The 18,036-nt window shown below is 30.3% G+C and overlaps 2 protein-coding genes across 2 annotated transcripts; both read left to right on the forward strand.

Moving 5' to 3' along the window:
- The first annotated feature begins 118 nt into the window (after positions 1–118).
- On the forward strand, positions 119–1,011 carry LOC121132349 (uncharacterized). The gene is made up of 2 exons (XM_040727742.2): positions 119–444; positions 518–1,011. The coding sequence occupies exons 1-2, from the start codon at positions 287–289 to the stop codon at positions 897–899; spliced, it is 540 nt and encodes a 179-aa protein (XP_040583676.1). The 5' UTR covers positions 119–286; the 3' UTR covers positions 900–1,011.
- A 10,422-nt stretch (positions 1,012–11,433) lies between these two features.
- On the forward strand, positions 11,434–12,252 carry LOC121132350 (uncharacterized). The gene is made up of 2 exons (XM_040727750.2): positions 11,434–11,690; positions 11,764–12,252. The coding sequence occupies exons 1-2, from the start codon at positions 11,533–11,535 to the stop codon at positions 12,137–12,139; spliced, it is 534 nt and encodes a 177-aa protein (XP_040583684.1). The 5' UTR covers positions 11,434–11,532; the 3' UTR covers positions 12,140–12,252.
- The last annotated feature ends 5,784 nt before the right edge of the window (positions 12,253–18,036 follow it).

Below are 18,036 nucleotides of genomic sequence, written 5' to 3' on the forward strand. Positions count from 1 at the left end.
TTCCCTTGGAAGCTTCATTGAAAGAGAAAATGCGAGTTCAAGATGGATTGCTTGCTTATTTTATAACGTGTTTAACAATAAACCTTAAAAAAGGTAAATCGTTGAATAACTTACCTGCCTCACTTGGAATTCCTACTTTTTCTAAGAAAAAGAAGGCGTGCATGTTTACCAGTTTCTAGACCTAATGATGTTTGATGAATCTATATAAAAGTAAAATATCTTTTTGATTCAACCAACAAACATATTTGAAACCATCTCATACGCACAAGTCAGACCAAATCCAAAAATGATTTGCAAAATCTTAATTTTATCCGTCGTTGTGGCATTAACATCAGCTCAAGACATTACGCTCAAAGCACCTTCCCTAGCTGTTAACTGTGGATGTCAATGTTCCAACTACATATTCCGAGATTTGAGAGGAATAACGCAAGGAAACTGTAATTCGTAAGTTCAACCCTTTCTTCACACTATTTGTAAATCAATTTTGATTCAATAATTAATTGATTTATTAATACAGAGCCGATCGAACTGGAGCTAAATGGTGCTACGTTGATCGTGGTCACACTTGTCAAGATACCAGAGGATCAGGAAGAAACGATCAATTTGGAAGACGTCGTCAAATTTCATACGAAGCCTGTGCAACTCCTAGATGTGGTGGAGGATTTGGAGGTGGATTCGGTGGTGGATTTGGTGGCAGATTTACCAATAACAACAACAATGGTTTCGGAGGCAACACTGGATTTGGAGGAAACACTGGATTCGGAGGCAACACGGGATTTGGCAACAGTGGTCTAAGTGGATTGTTTAGGCCATCTGGAACTGGTAGTGGGATCAGTATTTCCAACATCTTGAAACCAAGAAGGACCCAATCTTCTTCCGGCTCTGGTGTTGTTCTATAAAGTGTTCTAAATTTATTATTTACTCACCTTTGAGCTTATTCTCTTTTAAAAAATGTAAAACAAAAAAAAAAATTAAATAAGATTAAAATTAAATAAAAATTCATAAAAGTCATCTGTACATTGTTTTGTTTTTCAGTCCTTTAAAAAGTGTACATACATAAAGATAAGAAAAGATTGGGCTTGCTATATGCAACCTGTTTTCTAATACAAGAAAAATCTCGCTCATCACTTGATATGGTGTTTTTCCCACTTGAAATATCTTATTTCTGACAAAGCAAATATATCCATACCAGAGCTATAACTTATCTCACAATATGTAGACTAGAAACTCAATCAACTCCACCTTCTTTTACACTTCTATACTTCACATTGAATTTTTGCACACTATTTTTTCAACATAGAAAAAGTAAAGCTGAAATTGATGTAAGAACCTTATTCCTGAAATATTAAATGTAACTGTTGAGTATTTGGCAATTTTTGTCATAAAAATTGTGGAGTTTTGAATCTATATTTAAAAAGGTAAGTTCACAAATAAAAAAGTATTAATTTAGAAGGTAATAAAATTTATGGGTGAAAAGTTTTATTTTTTCAATTTATTACAGACACTTCTCAAATTTAATTAAATTCATTGAATTAAAATGTATTTTATAAATTTATAGACTAATAAAAAAATAAGAACCTTAAAATCCTGATAATGAATCCTCCTATTTTTGGGATGAAACTTTGATTATATCTGTATGTTTCTTATATCTGAAGTATTTAAAAAAACACAACTTTTGAATACTTATTTTTAGAAGTTATTTTGAAATTGCTCATTTCTAACCAAATATACCTTTTATTCGATCCTGATTTTAACAAATCATCCAAAAAAAATTATCATATCTTTCAGGGAAAGGTTATTAAACACTCCATGATAACTATAAGGGCTTCTTATTTTAAAAAAAATCTATATTATATCACAAATATTAAATTAATTAAATATTAAAACATTAAATCTTATTGTTTATTCCGCTTGATATGCCTTGTTTTGCATTTATTCGTATATATATATATATATATTTATATATTCATTCGAGGTTTAGTGAATTTCAAGAACTGTTTTGTGTATAATTTCCGTCTTTTGATTTCATAGATTATTTTTCTTCTTTTCAATGCAAAAACTAAGACGTTCAAGCTATTATTATGTACAAATAAACGCAATCTCATCATAACTGAATGGGTATAACTTGATTCCCAAAATTGGGATAAGTAATTTTTTATCATAAATAAAAGTTTTATAGTTTATATTTTGGGAATAACAAATTATATCTTATTGAAACCCCAAACTCATGTTATTAAGACTATTCTAATAGTCTTAATGTATTTTTTTTTCTCGATGGCTTATATTCATACAAGTATTTTTAGCATTTTAATTGATATTTACGCATTGCAAAATGAATGGAAAATTGATTTAAAATTGAAATAACGTTTCACTTTTTACCATGTAATTAAACGTATTTTGGGGTTTCTTTGTTACCCAGTTTATTTACCGCATTATATAAAGTTTGTTAAATAACAGAGGGTTAAAAAGTAATGTGAAATTAATTTAAAAATAAACAGAAAAAAATATGCTTGCACCAACTGATGATTTGTACCTATGAATATGGAAAAATCCTCAGGGGAGTTATTCATTTTCAAGAATTCCAATGAAGTTGATATTTAATAAGGGAAGAATAAATTTACCTAAAGCGATTTTTACTTCGTGATTTTTCATAGTTAAGTATTTTATTGATTAAAAAATTGGTATCCCGAAAGATTGTTGACTATCCGACTATTCCTATATGACTGAATTTCTTATATCTGGATTTGAGAGTATTTCTTTTGCTATATTTTCTATAGTAATAAAATATATAAAGCAGAAGAGTCTAACCCAGATGCCAAATAATTTCTTTATTAATAAGGCATGAACGTTGTTTACTTACATTGTTTGTAATTACGGTGGCAGTGAACAACACCGCGTTGCGGAAAAATAATACAACTCCCTCAATAATTACTATGACTATCGAAGCAAAGAATACTAGCTACTAGCTAAAGAAGGACTCCAGACGAAGTTCAGTTATTAAGTTCCTTTAATGTTCATTTTTATTAATCTTTATTATTTGAGACGTTATGAAAGTGATATTATTATTATGACGTGATAATTAAATTATAAGTATTCCTTTAAGTAAAGTGGCTCTTCTAAAGATGGCTAGGAACTTGGACAATCCAATAACTTATTTTCAAGAATCTACTTTTTTCAAGAAATAAAAAAACTATGAAGTCCTTCTCGCAAGGAGTATCTGAATAACAAATTGGATTTAAATGCATTAAAACAAATCTATCTATTCGTCTCCTTGCCTCAGTTTTCAAAATTTCTTCAGAAAGAAATATCTAAATGAGCTTCTTTTCATCTTCATTTAGATGTTAATGTCAAACAAGTTCAGTTCTCGGAATCTTTTTCCTTAGTGACAAAGGACTGACTCACCGAGATAAGGATGAGCCATTGTTCTTTTGGATGCGGATCTTTCAAGATAAGGGACCAACATTTCTTCTCATGAAAATCAAGATAATATTTATTGAGGAATGATTAATTTCTGGCTCCTAAATAAAGACAACGACAACAATCCACTAAAAAAAAACCAGAAAAACTAAAATCCCATAAATTTTTTAATTAGTCAGTGTATTTGAAACAAAGGATAAAAAAATATATCCAGCTAAGTTGCCTATAATTATGGTTGCATTTAAAAAATAAGATATCTTCTTTTCAAAAATCATAATATAATCATTTATAAAGTTTGAAAGAATCTAAATTTCTTTAAAAAATTATTGGAACACACAGTTTTAATGACAACTATTTTGGATGTATTCTAGGTAGCTACGTAGTGTCATTTGTATTTTGATTGATATGTTCTTAATGCCATTTTACCCATAAGTTTAGAATTGATCCATGTAATCATCCAACTTCATATTAGTTCAGATAGAAAAGGAAACTGCTACTAAGGAAAAAATATTTATAGCCATAGTACGGATTTTATTGTGAGACCGATCCAGACATAATTTTTCTATGAGACTAGTCCAGACCGAACTTTTTTAAATTACTGAATTAGTTTGGTCCTTTAAAAATCATAACATTTTCAGACGGGTTTAGGATATCCAAATCGAACCCAACACTAATATATATATATATTTATTTGTATTTTATTTTGAGTATCTATATATATTAAAACTGTGTACAAGAGACAACTCAAAAATGGGATGAATAATTTTTATTAAAGGAATTATAGTAGTTCGGATGCAAATGATTGAATTATTTACTATTCCATGGATGATCGATATATCAATGATGTAGTCTTTGTCTATTTTACAACAAATTATGCATAACGAAGTACTTTATTTTATTTAAATGAATAATAGAGCACTTAGATATAAAAAAGCAAACATGACAGAATAAACTTTAGTAGGATCAGTAAAAATGAATATTCCCGCAACCACATAGCAACAAATCCAGTAAAGTCAAGGCGTGTCAATATACATGAATATAAATAGATATAAATGTACAAGAGGGACTACGCTGCATTGGTCAGAATTGCTATGAGGCGTCGATGCACTTTGTTTTAAAAACACATACTTTGTGCTAAACATCATCTTAAGTCACTTTCATTTTTTTTAATATAGGTATGTTAAAAGGAGGGAGGGCTCTAATCTTATATCTCCTCCACATATTAAGTTGCTCGATAAGATGTTTTGTGACGCATAAAACGCCCTAAATATATACATCCTTTCAATTATGAATTTGATGACTTTCTCTTTAAAAACATTACAAAAATTTACTAATAATGTTTTAGAGGGTTTCAACTATATTTGCATTGTAAAAAATTCCAGTAAAAGTCGCAATATAAAGCTTTATTTAATCACTTAACATAACCTCCAAATTGGTTTCGACATTTTAGGCTAAAAACGACCCTTCTAATTAATAGATAATTTTTTTAACCCCAAGAAAATGTGAAATTTTTATATTCATTAGTGAAAAAAATATAAAAATAGATAGACAGAATCAGTTGTTATGAGATGAAGTAATTTGTAGTCACAAATAAATAGAGGATGTAATGAACTGCAGGTTTGCGTTGCAGTTAAGGGGGAAAAAATCACGCCCCTTCTACTCGATAAAGAAAAATTTGAGGAACATCTATGGAAGCTTGAAAATGTTTCTAATCATTAGTGAAAAAAATATATCAAAAAGTTGATTCATGGAATCAGTTTTTATAAGATAAAGAAGTTTGTAGTCGCTAATAAATAATATTACTAATTTTTATCATCAAATTGTCTTCGATTTTTTGGATTAAAAATGAGTCTTTTAATTAATAGATAAATTTGAAGAATACGTAAAGAAGCTAGAACATTTTTCTATTCATAAGTGAATAAGATATATAAATTGACAGACGGAATCAGTTTTTATGAGACGAAGAAATTTGTAGGCACTTATAAAATGTGTGAGAAGTGTCATGCTTGTGTTATACTAATTCCTTTCTGGCAAACATTCAATTCACATCTTGGAAAGTGTAGGTTCTGTGATTGAAACTACAATAGTCCTAAATGAAAAGAGACATAATTTCATTGCAATGATTATAAAAAAACTTTGTGCGTCATATTTAATACGCTAGTCTTAAGAAACCAGTTGTTAACACTTGCGATTCAAGGAGACGATAGATTTACTTTTCAACCTCAAATCTCCAGATTTCTCAGTGAATAGCGAAGGGATGTTAATAATTGAGGCATTTATGGGTAGAAATACTCGATACACAAAGCCCATTTTAATCACATATTTTGACTTTTTCCAAACTTTGTAGCATACCTATTTAACGTATGCAATATTTAACCCATCAAATTAAATACCAGCTAGAAAGTTCTTGTTGTTTTTTTCAAAATTGAGTGTTGATTACATTTGTATTCTTTAGCAAATGATCATCAATTTCTATGTATCAACAAATTGATTATTATTCTTAACCCTTTTGTTGAGTCACAAATTGCTCTTATAGAAGTAAAAATTGATCGTCATAATAAAAAGATTAAAAATTGACAGATTTTATTTGAAAGACCATATCGTTGCCGATATATATCTTAAATAAAAAAAAGTATAACCAAAGCAAAAATAATTAGAAATCTTAGTTCATCCCACAATTCGGAGTCCAACCAAATATGTGTTTAAAATATTGGTTTGTTTGTATATTTGAGGTAATTTAAATAAATTGGGAATTTTCCCTTTTATTAATTTATTGTTCAAGATTGTTTTATGTTGAGGTACCAGAGAGGTACTTATCTTTAATTTTTTACTATGAGGCACTGAGGTATACACGTTTGTCAAAAGTGAGCCTTTCAAAGCCGGAGAGACACACAAACTTTACTTAATTTTAATATATAGACTGAATTAATATTAAAGATAGACCCTTGTTATAGGTTTTCCCTAAAAATATATATATTTGCCCTCTTGAGCCTTTGTAGGCGAGGGCCCTGTTCATAATGAGTTAGACTTAATAGTTTCAAATTATATGATATGTTTGCTGAAATGGTGGCAATCTCCTTGGTAACAGGGCACATCCGTAATTATAATAATTAAAGGAGAAACTTTGGCGTAACCTGAAGTATTTAACTGATTTGAGCTCCGTTGTTGTTTTATTAAAAAAAAAGCCAAATCATTATTAATTTAAAAAAAAACTTAATCAAATTCATTATATAAATTATCTTTTTGATCTATTTTTACTATCAGTAGAAACTTGAATTAAATCAGCTAAACCAAGGTCAAAGGCTCTCTTAAAATTAAGGGTTTTTTTTTGGAAATAGGGTCCTTTGTTGATTTGCTTTATGCTTCCGATTCTCTAAAGAAACTACTTAGTATCATTATTTTACATCAATATTAACATAAATTGGAATTCTTTAGCAAATAATTATTTTTTGATGTATATTTTGGTACTGATTGGTTACTTCAAGAGGTGATATCTCATAACATTAAAAAAAAATAATCGTAGGTTCAGACTTCAGAGGCAGATCAGAAGTAGAGGAACCAAATTTTTTTTATTGCACTATAAAAAATTTGGAAACGTTATTTATTTCAAACATCCTCCTTGGTCCTAACAGCATACTACTCACAATACATAATCCGAGACAAATCACATTGGGCACGAAAAAATTTATACCTTAGATTTTATTTAGTTACGAGTATCCCCATAAATGTGTTTGACTTTACACATATTTTGACCACCTTTTCTTAAGTTATGTTCAAGTTTTAATAAAATATTTACCAAAAAAAAAAAAAAAAAAAAAAAAAAATGAGTTTGTAGAAAATTAAACTCTTCCCTTACCCAAAATACCTATTTCGTACTCAACACTTCCATAGTCTAGTGATTTGCAATTGATGTACTTTGAGATATTTCATAGAAAGTCATCTATGTACACAGGTGTGCAAGACTGAAAAAATTTCAACTTTTAATTCAAAAAGTCTTGATGGCAACAAGCAGTTCTAAATAGATATGTTCTTCGATTTGTCTTCCGGAACTCTATTATTCGATAAATCCAGACAAAAGAAACAAAATGATGGCTGCTTTTATATCAACACTCAACACTGCAAAGCAGCTAACTATGAATTGAAACTCAGAAAATCTCATATAGTCTTAATAACAGACCCATACCACAGTAACGGCTTACCATAAAGTCTCCTCTAAGTGGAAATACTATCAATTACAAACATAGGCCAAAACCTAGAGCATGCCTTTGAACTGCTAATCATTTGAAACCATGGTTTGTTCCGGAATTCTCTGATAAAGATTTTTACACAGTATGCTTAAAAATAGACGAGTCTATAACATATATTTGCGCAGTCTATCTCGATCAATTCCTATTAGTTGAGAACGAAACACTGTTATGTCTGGTTGAACATTGCGAACACCTATGAAAACCTCTTCTTTTATACTTGGCTCAAATCGTGGTAAGATATATCTCTTCTTTCGGAAAGGACCGTCTTCCGAAATATTTTTGCTACCTTAGAAACATCGAGGGACTTGCTGAACTATACAATTATCTTGTAAATGAGATAGAGGCCAAGTTTATATTATTACAGAACATCAATTCTGATCCACTTGAGAGGCACATTGGGGAGAAACTATTTCTTAAGTAGTCGACAGTTTCTGGAAAGTGAAAAGAAAATCACAATCAGCTCTTTATTGGTGACTATCATCCAGTCATTTTTTTCTCTCCGGGATACTTTATTGCACAAAACAAAATATTATACTTTATTTTTTATCAAAGGGAATATCCCAGCAAATCAAATGATCAAGTCCGTTATTATTTGAAACAAAAAGACATCGCTGATAGAGCAAAGTTATCGTTTTTTGACTAAATTCATAATAGCTATGATGAAAGAAAGAATGAACACCTCGTGGACAATGGAAGATTCTTTTCCATCGGATCCACTATTGCCATTGGACGGTAATTATTCACCACAAAATTATCATTAATTAATAAGTAATCAAATTACATTAAATTTGATTAAACAGAGTTCTCCATGGGCTGGGAGAAAACATTGCAAATAAGGATTTCGGACTCACTGACATTACTCGACATGCATCTCAAGCCTTTACCTCCGGATCCTACTCTGCAGATCGTTTACGTAAAATAACTTCTTTATCTTCAGTTGATCCTCACGCCATGGTAAATGCTGTTGAGAACACTCTATTAGACTACAAGGCTTATCGATCTAGAAGTGATTCAGAGTCTGATTTGGCTCTTGTTTTGATAAAACTCATAATTGCATCTGAGTCCGATATCCTCTCAGGAGTTGATGATTGAGTTGGATCGTTTATTTGGGGAGTATATGAAGGAAAAGTCTCTTGTGAAGAATTTGAGAATGAGCCTTGTTTAAACCTATTTATTGAGGCATGCGACTGGGGCCCTATTTTTTTCCATATAATTATGAATACTCGCGAAGAAAAAAAAGAATCATTATTATTTTGGATAAACAGTTTTAATATCTCATTAGAAAGTTATGATTTAATAAGTGTAATTTAAGTTTGCAAATGAATCTATTTTTAAATACGCAATTTATCAAAGACATATTTTTAATTTTTTTGCACTAGGTAGTTGTACATTTTATTATGCATGCATTTTTTAACCACAAAATCCGCTCTACTTATAACCTATTAGCGTATATCCAATGTGTTCTAACAATATGACTTTTTTAAACAATTGCATAAAACAACAATTGTGTTCTAAAGTGGCATATGTTGCCTAATTAGCCAAGTAGTACAGACTAGCTGATACGAGGCTATTCATAAGCACACTCCCTTACATAGAGGATGATCGATGAATATCGAATAATTATTCTTCCTTTCATTTACTTGTATTTTCCGGATTTATAGCAAATCGCTAAGTATGTTGTATCTCGCAACCTAACTTTTCAAAAAATAAGGAGCCTACCACTGAGCTATACTAATATCTGTAGTAGCTCAATCACTTAACATCATACCTCTTGTAGGGTAAAGTATATTTTTTATAGTTAGAAACTATACTTAATTGACTCAAAGCCACATGTTATTTCATCAGCATAAGAGAATCTAAGTGAAGTCACGTGTTAAAATTAACATATCTTCCTCAAAGAAAACATTTCAGAACTGAAATAAAAAAGTTTTAGTACTTGACTTGTAGAATATCTGTTTCAAGTCTAGGTTTAAATACTTTATCTATGCAATTTTTTTATCAAAAATCATAGATAAAATAGACGCAATATTGTAAAAAGTCAATTATAAAAATCCCATTTGATTTTTGAAGATAAAAATTTTACTTTTTGAATATTTTTTCCTAAATTGGCAGTTATTCACAAAAAAAAAATTTTTTTTTGGAGGAAAAATTTCAAAATCCTTAGCCATTCTCAAAAACATACATTTTTTGGATAAATTTCTAAATTTCCATAGCTTGGGAACGTAGCATAATTTTTTTCCAGCACCCTTTATGTGAGTAATAAACTTATATTTTTCATAAATATCAACATCATTAAGGGAGTTGTATTATTTTGCCGCAATAAGGACCCGACATGTTGTCTTTGTGCACGCTAAAGCCAGCACGTGTGAAATTAATTTTCAAAAACAAATATATAATTTGAAAATAAATTCAAATTTTATAAAAGAAAGTAAAGATTTATTTTCACTTGAAAATGGAAATGAAATTCTTATAACATTCTTCCCGTGCATATTTGATTGCAGAGTAGAAAGTTACAAGTCGTTTTACAAGTGGAAGACCGAGTATCTCATTTTTGATATCTCTTAGATACCTATATGGAGAAAAATGGCGCTCACAAATACGTTTGGATTGACTGGATCTTCCCTTTTGCATCTTCGCACCCATCCTTTTCGTAGGAGGGCACTTGGGGAAGCGATGATATGAAACATTTACAAGATTGGAACAAGTTGCGATAGCAAATGGTTGAGTTCCATCTGGACGGCTGGAAGGCTATAAAATTTTTAATTTAAAGAAAAATGAAACATTCTCATAATATGATTTTCTTACCATGTCTAATCCTGAAGTTTCAGTGGATAAAGTATTTTTTTCAACTACCACAAAAATTGCCTTAAAATATGCTCAAAATTAACTAAATAAATTTTGCATTAAAGTTTCAAGCAAATACAGCCTCAATCAAAATCAATTTTATGTTTCTCTGACGTCACTTGTATCGGCTCACTTCTTGTCTTTTTTCTTTTCAGTTGCCTAACCCTTGATTTGGTCTAGTCTATTTTGTCGTTTGTGTAACTATTGTAAATGATCATAATCAGTCCTTTTTCCGTTGTGTTTAGCTTATTCTCAAGTTTCGATATCGCATATCTGTCATAGAATCACCAATTTTTCTGAAAATAGTGCATAAATTAGATTCATTCATTGAATCTATTCGAAAAAAAAAAAAAATTGACCAATATTTCAGTAAAAACACCGTCCCAGCTAGTAGACCCTATTATTGTTTTGTTTCTTTTCTGGTCTTGCCCTATGAAACGATTTTCTCACATCTAATTGTACGAATTGTACACATATGTAAATCTTAAAACCCATATTACGTCATTCTAAAATATATATTGAATAACACCGGTCCATACTAAATTTCTTCACCACAAATTATTTTGGTTTCCAACCAAACAAACACCAATATTAGTACTTATGTAGAATGACACAATAAGTGAAATATAAGAAAAAATATAATTTTAATGTTATACACAAAACAAAAAACAACAACATTTTTTATAAATTTATCGTAAATATGGCAAATTGATAAAGTTTTTGTTTTTCATTATAATTTGGGGATCCCCTTGGAAATTTCTTTGAAAGGAAAATGCAAGTTCAAGATACATTGCTTTTTCTAACACGTGGTTCACAATAAACCTTCCAAAAGGAAATTATTAAATAACCTACCTGCCTCACTTGGAATTCCTACTTTTTCTAAGAAAAAGAAGGCGTGCATGTTCGTTATTTACTGGACCAAATGATGTTTGATGAATCTATATAAAAGTAACATCATTTTTTGATTCAACCAACAAACATATTTGAAACCATCTCATACGCATAAGTCAGACCAAATCCAAAAATGATTTGCAAAATCTTAATTTTATCCGTCGTTGTGGCATTAACATCAGCTCAAGACATTACGCTCAAAGCACCTTCCCTAGCTGTTAACTGTGGATGTCAATGTTCCAACTACATATTCCGAGATTTGAGAGGAATAACGCAAGGAAACTGCAATTCGTAAGTTCAACCCTTTCTACATAATATTTGTAAATCAATTTTGATTCAATAATTAATTGATTTATTAATACAGAGCCGATCAAACTGGAGCTAAATGGTGCTATGTTGATCGTGGTCATACTTGTCAAGATACCAGAGGATCAGGAAGAAGGGATCAATTTGGAAGACGTCGTCAAATTTCATATGAAGCCTGTGCAACTCCAAGATGTGGCGGAGGATTCGGTGGGGGATTCGGTGGTGGACTTTTGGTCAATAATAACAACAACAATGGATTCGGAGGCAACCCCGGATTTGGAGGGAACACTGGATTTGGAAGCAACACTGGATTTGGAAGCAGTGGTCAAAGTGGATTGTTTAAGCCATCGGGCTCTGGCGGTGGAATTAGTATTTCCAACATCTTGAAACCAAGGAGGACTCAATCTTCTTCCGGCTCTGGCATTGTTCTATAAAGTGTTCTAACTTTATTATTTACTCACTCTGAGCTTATGATTTTTTTTTAAATGTAAACAAAAAAAAAAAAAATTAATAACATTAAAATTGAATTAATATTTATAAAAGTCAAGCGTACTTTGTCTTGTTTTTCAGTCCTTGAAAAAGTGTACAAATATATAGATAAGAACGGATCGGATTTCACATATTCAGCCTATTTTTCTAATTTAAATGAAAGGCTTGTGGTATAGTTTATTTCCCACTTTAAATATCCCATTTTTTACTAAGTGGTTCAATTCTAAGGCTCATAAGTATCTCACAATTAACTAGAAACTTAAGAAAATCCACCCCCTCTTACAGTTTTATACTTCACTTAAAAGAAACATAGAAAAAGTAAATCTTAGACTGATGTGATAACCTTTTTTTGAAAATTGATACTACACTTAACTGTTGAGGGTTTTAGTCATCTCTGCTATATAAATTGTGGTATTTTGAATGTATTTTGAAAAAGGTTATGTCACACAAAAAAAGTATTAATTTAAAAGGTAATAAAATTTCTCTGTACAAAGTAGTTGTTTTTTTGGCAATTTATAAAATATACTTCTAAATTTTAATTAAATACATTGAACTAAAATGTATTTTATAAATTTGTTGCCAAATAAACAAATTAGAAACTTGAAATCTGGATAAAGAAAACTCATATTTTTTGGATGAAAAGTTGACAATATCAGGATTTTTATTATATCCGAAATATTTAAAAAACACCTATATTTATTTTTATGAGTTATTTAGAAACTCCCTATTTCTCGGCATTGGTTTTAGCTTGTTACACAACCGGCAGTTTGGCCTTGGGTAGTTCTGCCCTAGGAAATTTCACCCTCATACTTATATCATAGCATAAATGTTTCTTCTATCTACATATAATTTAAGATTTAAAATTAGTCTCCCCCCAATTGAAATCATTTGTAACGCATTTTTGCATTCAGTATTGTAAAATGTGTTCATTTAATTCAATTTGAATATTTTTTAAATAGAACATATTAAAGGTTCGAATTCATTATAATAAGAAACAACAATTACTTCATATTAATTATTCAAATGCCATAATTTCATAATTGACTACAAACGACTTCAAGTTGAATTAAAGGCAGATCTTAAATTAAAATGCAAAACTGCACAGGGTGTAACTTCCGGTCACGCTAGGCAATCAGCCTTTGATTAGATACTGTTTTCGACAGATCATCAAGAATTTTCATCTGATTTTTCAGAGCAAAGTGTTTTTCCCCAGGTACTCAGGATAATTATACGTATCTATTAACCCTCTCTTAGGGATCTGGGATGTTATACACCCCACGATTAATAAAACTACTGTTATTTTTTTTTTTATTTTTATTTTATTTTTGTAATTTATTCCTATATATTTTTTTCCCAGTCGAGGTTTAGTGAATTTAATTAACTATCATGCTTATAAGTTGTTCCTATTGAATTATTTGATTTTCTTCTTTTTTTTTATGTAGGAACTCAGGCGTACAACCTATTATTATATACAAATAATCGTAATTTCATCAAAACTAATGTGTTCTAACTTGATTTCCTTAATTTGGATTAAGTAATGAATATTTAATATAATTTATTATCAGATATGAAATTTTTACTTTGGAAATAAAAACTATATTTTGTTGAAACTCCAAACTCATGTTATTAAGAATATTTGTGTATAAGCATGTAAATCTTTTCGATTTCTTATATTCATACAAGTATTTTTAGCATTTTAATTGATATTTACAAATTGCAAAATAAATAGAAAATTTAAAAAATGGATACAAAATTTATATGAAGTTGTAATGTTTATCATGTAACTAAATGTGTTTTGGGGTTTCTTTGTTACACAGTTTTTGTTTACTCCAAATTACGATGGGTACCTATAAAAATCCTCATGAGAATTCTTAAATCTCAAGAATTCCGATCAAGTTGATATAAAAAAAGGAAAAATAAATTTGACCTTATGCGAATTTTTTATTTTTTACTTCGTGTTTCCTATATGAAAAGTATTTTATGAATTAAAAAATTGGTATCCTGAGAAACTGTTGACTATCAGACTATTTTTATTATAACTGAATTTCTTATATCTGGATTTTGAGAGTTTGCTTTTTCTTTGCTAAATTTTCTAAAATGATAAAATATATAAAACAAAGACCAACCCAGACATGACTAATACATATATAGGTTGTTGACCGATCAAACTTAAATCACTCTCCATTACGTTCAAGAGACTTAAAAAGAAAAAGGAGACAAGGCGGTAGAAATAAAAAGAAAACAAAAAAGTACGTATATGAACAATGTTCAACATTCACGTAACTTCTATCAAATAATTTAAAATATAAGTACCCTTCGTAGATAATTAAAGTTATGTATTATTATTTCCAAATAACTTTTTTAATTTTTTATATCACAATTATGAATTATGATTTTAATTAATATTGTATGTTTCTGGTTTATTTTTTAAAAATATACTATCCGAAATTTAAACTTGTATTAATTTACATTACAGGAATCTTTGTCAAAATGTTGCTATTTTTTATTTTTATTTGAAAATAATTAATAATACATTTTATCCTCTCCTGAGTTACTGCAAACTCTTTGGGAACTGAGTTTATTAATTACTCAATCTTTATTTATCCTTATCAAACGTTACTATATATTTCTAACGAAGTATGAATTAGTTTAATTCGTAATATTAAATACAGATGGTTCTTCTAAGATTTGTTACATCAAATAGCTTTTATAAAGCTTTTTTATTTTATGAAGCATATGTGTAACTCGAAGATAAAGTTAAACACTGGAGTATGCATGATTTAAAATAAGGTCGGATTTAATTCGTGAAAGCTTTTATTTTGCTCTATTCCTATTTAATGGAAGTTTTTCGACTATTCATTTTCTTCTTGTAATCGAAATGAGTTAAAACTGCAACGTATCTATATAACCCTTGTCTTTATAAAGGTCAACGACAAAAGATATTCTCTTCAAAGTGAGCCTGAAACAAGTATTTTTGTTATTCAAGTCAATATTGAATTTAACAGGATTCCTAACGTTGCAATGTCATGAATTATCTGTAGGAGTATATTTGGGACGTCTATCATGGATAGTCTACTACTTTCACCGAATTTTGTCCTTCAAGAAGGTAACTATTCTTTGAGGAGTGGAACCTGAAGTTGATTTGCGGGTTTCACGCTTATTCATTGTAGTTAAAGACAAAATGAATAAATTGAATTGATCTTTTTTTTTTACAATTTTTTAAACGAGACAATGAACTGAGCTAGAGATGAAAATAGCGCAAATACCAATTTTAGAAGTGTCAGAATTAGAGATAAGGGAAAACTTTTTTTATGAATATACCGGGCCAACCGCTAATATTTATCGCCAGCGCAAGCAAATTTAATTTTTCAAGTGTTTATAATTAGTAATATACTTGCAGTTGAAAAAACAGCCATTAGTCTTTAAAGATATTCATTCTCAGAATTAAATGAACCCAGCTATCTCTTCAAAAATTCACAATGCAGCGTCATTTTGGCCAACAGGTTGAACCCCACATTTATTATTGTTTTTTAAGTAATAGAAAAGGAATATGACCATTAAAACTTTCCCTCTAACGGTTTGGCCTTCAATGTCTTTGTCCAAAAATCAAGTTTTTAGAGTATAAATACGATTCAGTACAATTTTTTAGCATAAAATAACTATATTTATGCAAATAAAAGTAAAATATAAATTGGTACAAACATTGAAGCATTTGAAAAATGAATTATCGATTACTTTATCTATTAATAGAGTAGTACTTTTGCCTTTTAATACGCATGCATTTTTTATGGCAAAATCCACTCTACTGATTATTTATTAACGTACTTCAATATGTTCTAACAACATGTCATTAATAAACACTGGAATTAAACAACAATTGTGTTTTAATGTCTCCTATGTTCCTATAATTAGCCAAGGCTTACGCAATAGCTGATTTCATTTACTTGTATTTTCTTGATTGAATCGCTAATTATATTATATCTCGCAACCGAACTTTTCAAAAAAAATAAGGACCCTGCCAATGAGTTATACTAATAATTGGAGTGGAACTCATGCTCAATCACTTAACATCGTGTAGGAGGAAGAATAAAACCTCAAAGCCTAAATGACTTCGTATAATATACCTCACTTGTCATTTCATAAGCATCAGAGAATCTAAGTAAAGTCAAGTCTTAAAATTAATATCTTTTCCTCAAAGAAAACATTTTTGAACTGAAATAAAAAAGTTTTTGTAATTGACTGGTAGAAAAATGTTAAAGGTATCTTCTGAAGCAATCCAATAATAAAACACTTACTCTACGCCAGTTTTGAATCAAAAACTCTTGAAAATACATCTCCAGCCTCAATTACAGTCTCTATTCGAAACCAAAAGCACAGGTTAGCCTTCGCCATGCTGGTCTTTTGGCAAATACGGGGATTCCTTCTTAATCCAACTAATAAGCTCGTCTTTGGTGTTGAAAAAGGTTTGGTTGGTTTTTTCTCGGTTGCACCTTCTAGGTGTAGAAAAAGTAACGAGACCTTCTAAAAATACAGTTTTGAATACGTGTTGTTGATTTAATCTTAAAGTTCTGATTATTTTTGAATAGCTTAATATCCTTTGACAAGGCGGACAACAGCATCAGGACAGTCATCAAGACCAAACATTTGGTTTCTGTGATGATGTTGGGCGTTGTGGCATCCACTGGAGAAAAAATGTCTCCAATTTTGTTTCTTGTTGGATACTGGTTACCTGCGGCTGACTACTTGAATGTGTAGAATGAAAACGTGGTCCCATAAATCACCAATACAATGAAGAATTCTTGCTGAAAGACTTACGTCTTTCAGCAGGGAAGGCTCCGGCCCGTACTGCTCATATTGTAAAAGAGTGGATGGGTAGCAACATGAACTTTTTGTCCAAAAACTTTGCCCCCCTCAGAGACCAGATCTATATCCACTGGATTACTCCATCTGGTGACAAATAGAGAAAAAAGCCTGCAAAGTCCGCCACCCGAATATTGATCCCCCGAAGACCGCCGTTAACTAGCAGTGGATGATAATGAAGAAGGACTACGTTGCTAATGTGTGCAAGGGGTTCTGGAAGCGGTTGGAGCCTGTCATGGAGACAGATGGTGGATACACTCATAATGAATGCCATTGTTATAGTACAAAATAAAATAAAAATTGTTCAACAGCATCCTCATAAATTAGGAATATTTTAATGACTACGTAAAGGCAGGTCTCAGTAATTTTTCTACACCCAGTACACAAAAAAACATCCATTGGATTCAGATTCGGCAATTTCTGAGACAAAAAGTCTGGCTAGATAAAGTCGTCAAAATTGTTTTTGAGAATTTTTTTCAAGGTTGGTGTAAAAAGCAAAGGACTATAGAGATCTCAAATTCTCTCATAACATTGCGAACGAACGTTTCACTGAGTCCCAGAGTTCGAACATTGTAATGCTGTTGTTATTCCTGGCGTGAATTCCAAGGAGGGCTCCGTGTCTTTTCCAAATATTTGGTATAAAAATTTGTCAATTGATTCCATTTTTTCAAAGTGGTGGAGGTTTGAATAAGCTATCTAATAAACAATAATCAGCTGCCGAAGTGTCAAAGAGAGTTAACCAAAGCAGGGGTATTGATAATTTGCGTACCCTTTACATTTAAATAACATATACCAAAATAAAAAAGACTAAATTATATTGTACAATAAGAATTCAATTATACAAAAGACAAGTCAGACTCGATTATTGGACTCTGGTTTAGTATCAACTCTTCCACTGAATAATATTTTATATAAATGAGGGCAGTTGAAGCAATATCATCCGATAAAGTTACTCTGAATCAACAAACATTTAAATAACAAA

Source organism: Lepeophtheirus salmonis, chromosome 2, assembly GCF_016086655.4.
Source record: "Lepeophtheirus salmonis chromosome 2, UVic_Lsal_1.4, whole genome shotgun sequence".
Lineage (NCBI taxonomy): Eukaryota > Metazoa > Arthropoda > Copepoda > Siphonostomatoida > Caligidae > Lepeophtheirus > Lepeophtheirus salmonis.

Excerpts from the sequence above, each read along its gene's own strand:
- LOC121132349 (XM_040727742.2), top strand. The coding sequence starts at position 287 with ATGATTTGCAAAATCTTAATTTTATCCGTCGTTGTGGCATTAACATCA. Across the intron at positions 445-517 it reads ACGCAAGGAAACTGTAATTC|AGCCGATCGAACTGGAGCTA; the intron begins GTAAGTTCAACC and ends TTATTAATACAG.
- LOC121132350 (XM_040727750.2), top strand. The coding sequence starts at position 11,533 with ATGATTTGCAAAATCTTAATTTTATCCGTCGTTGTGGCATTAACATCA. Across the intron at positions 11,691-11,763 it reads ACGCAAGGAAACTGCAATTC|AGCCGATCAAACTGGAGCTA; the intron begins GTAAGTTCAACC and ends TTATTAATACAG.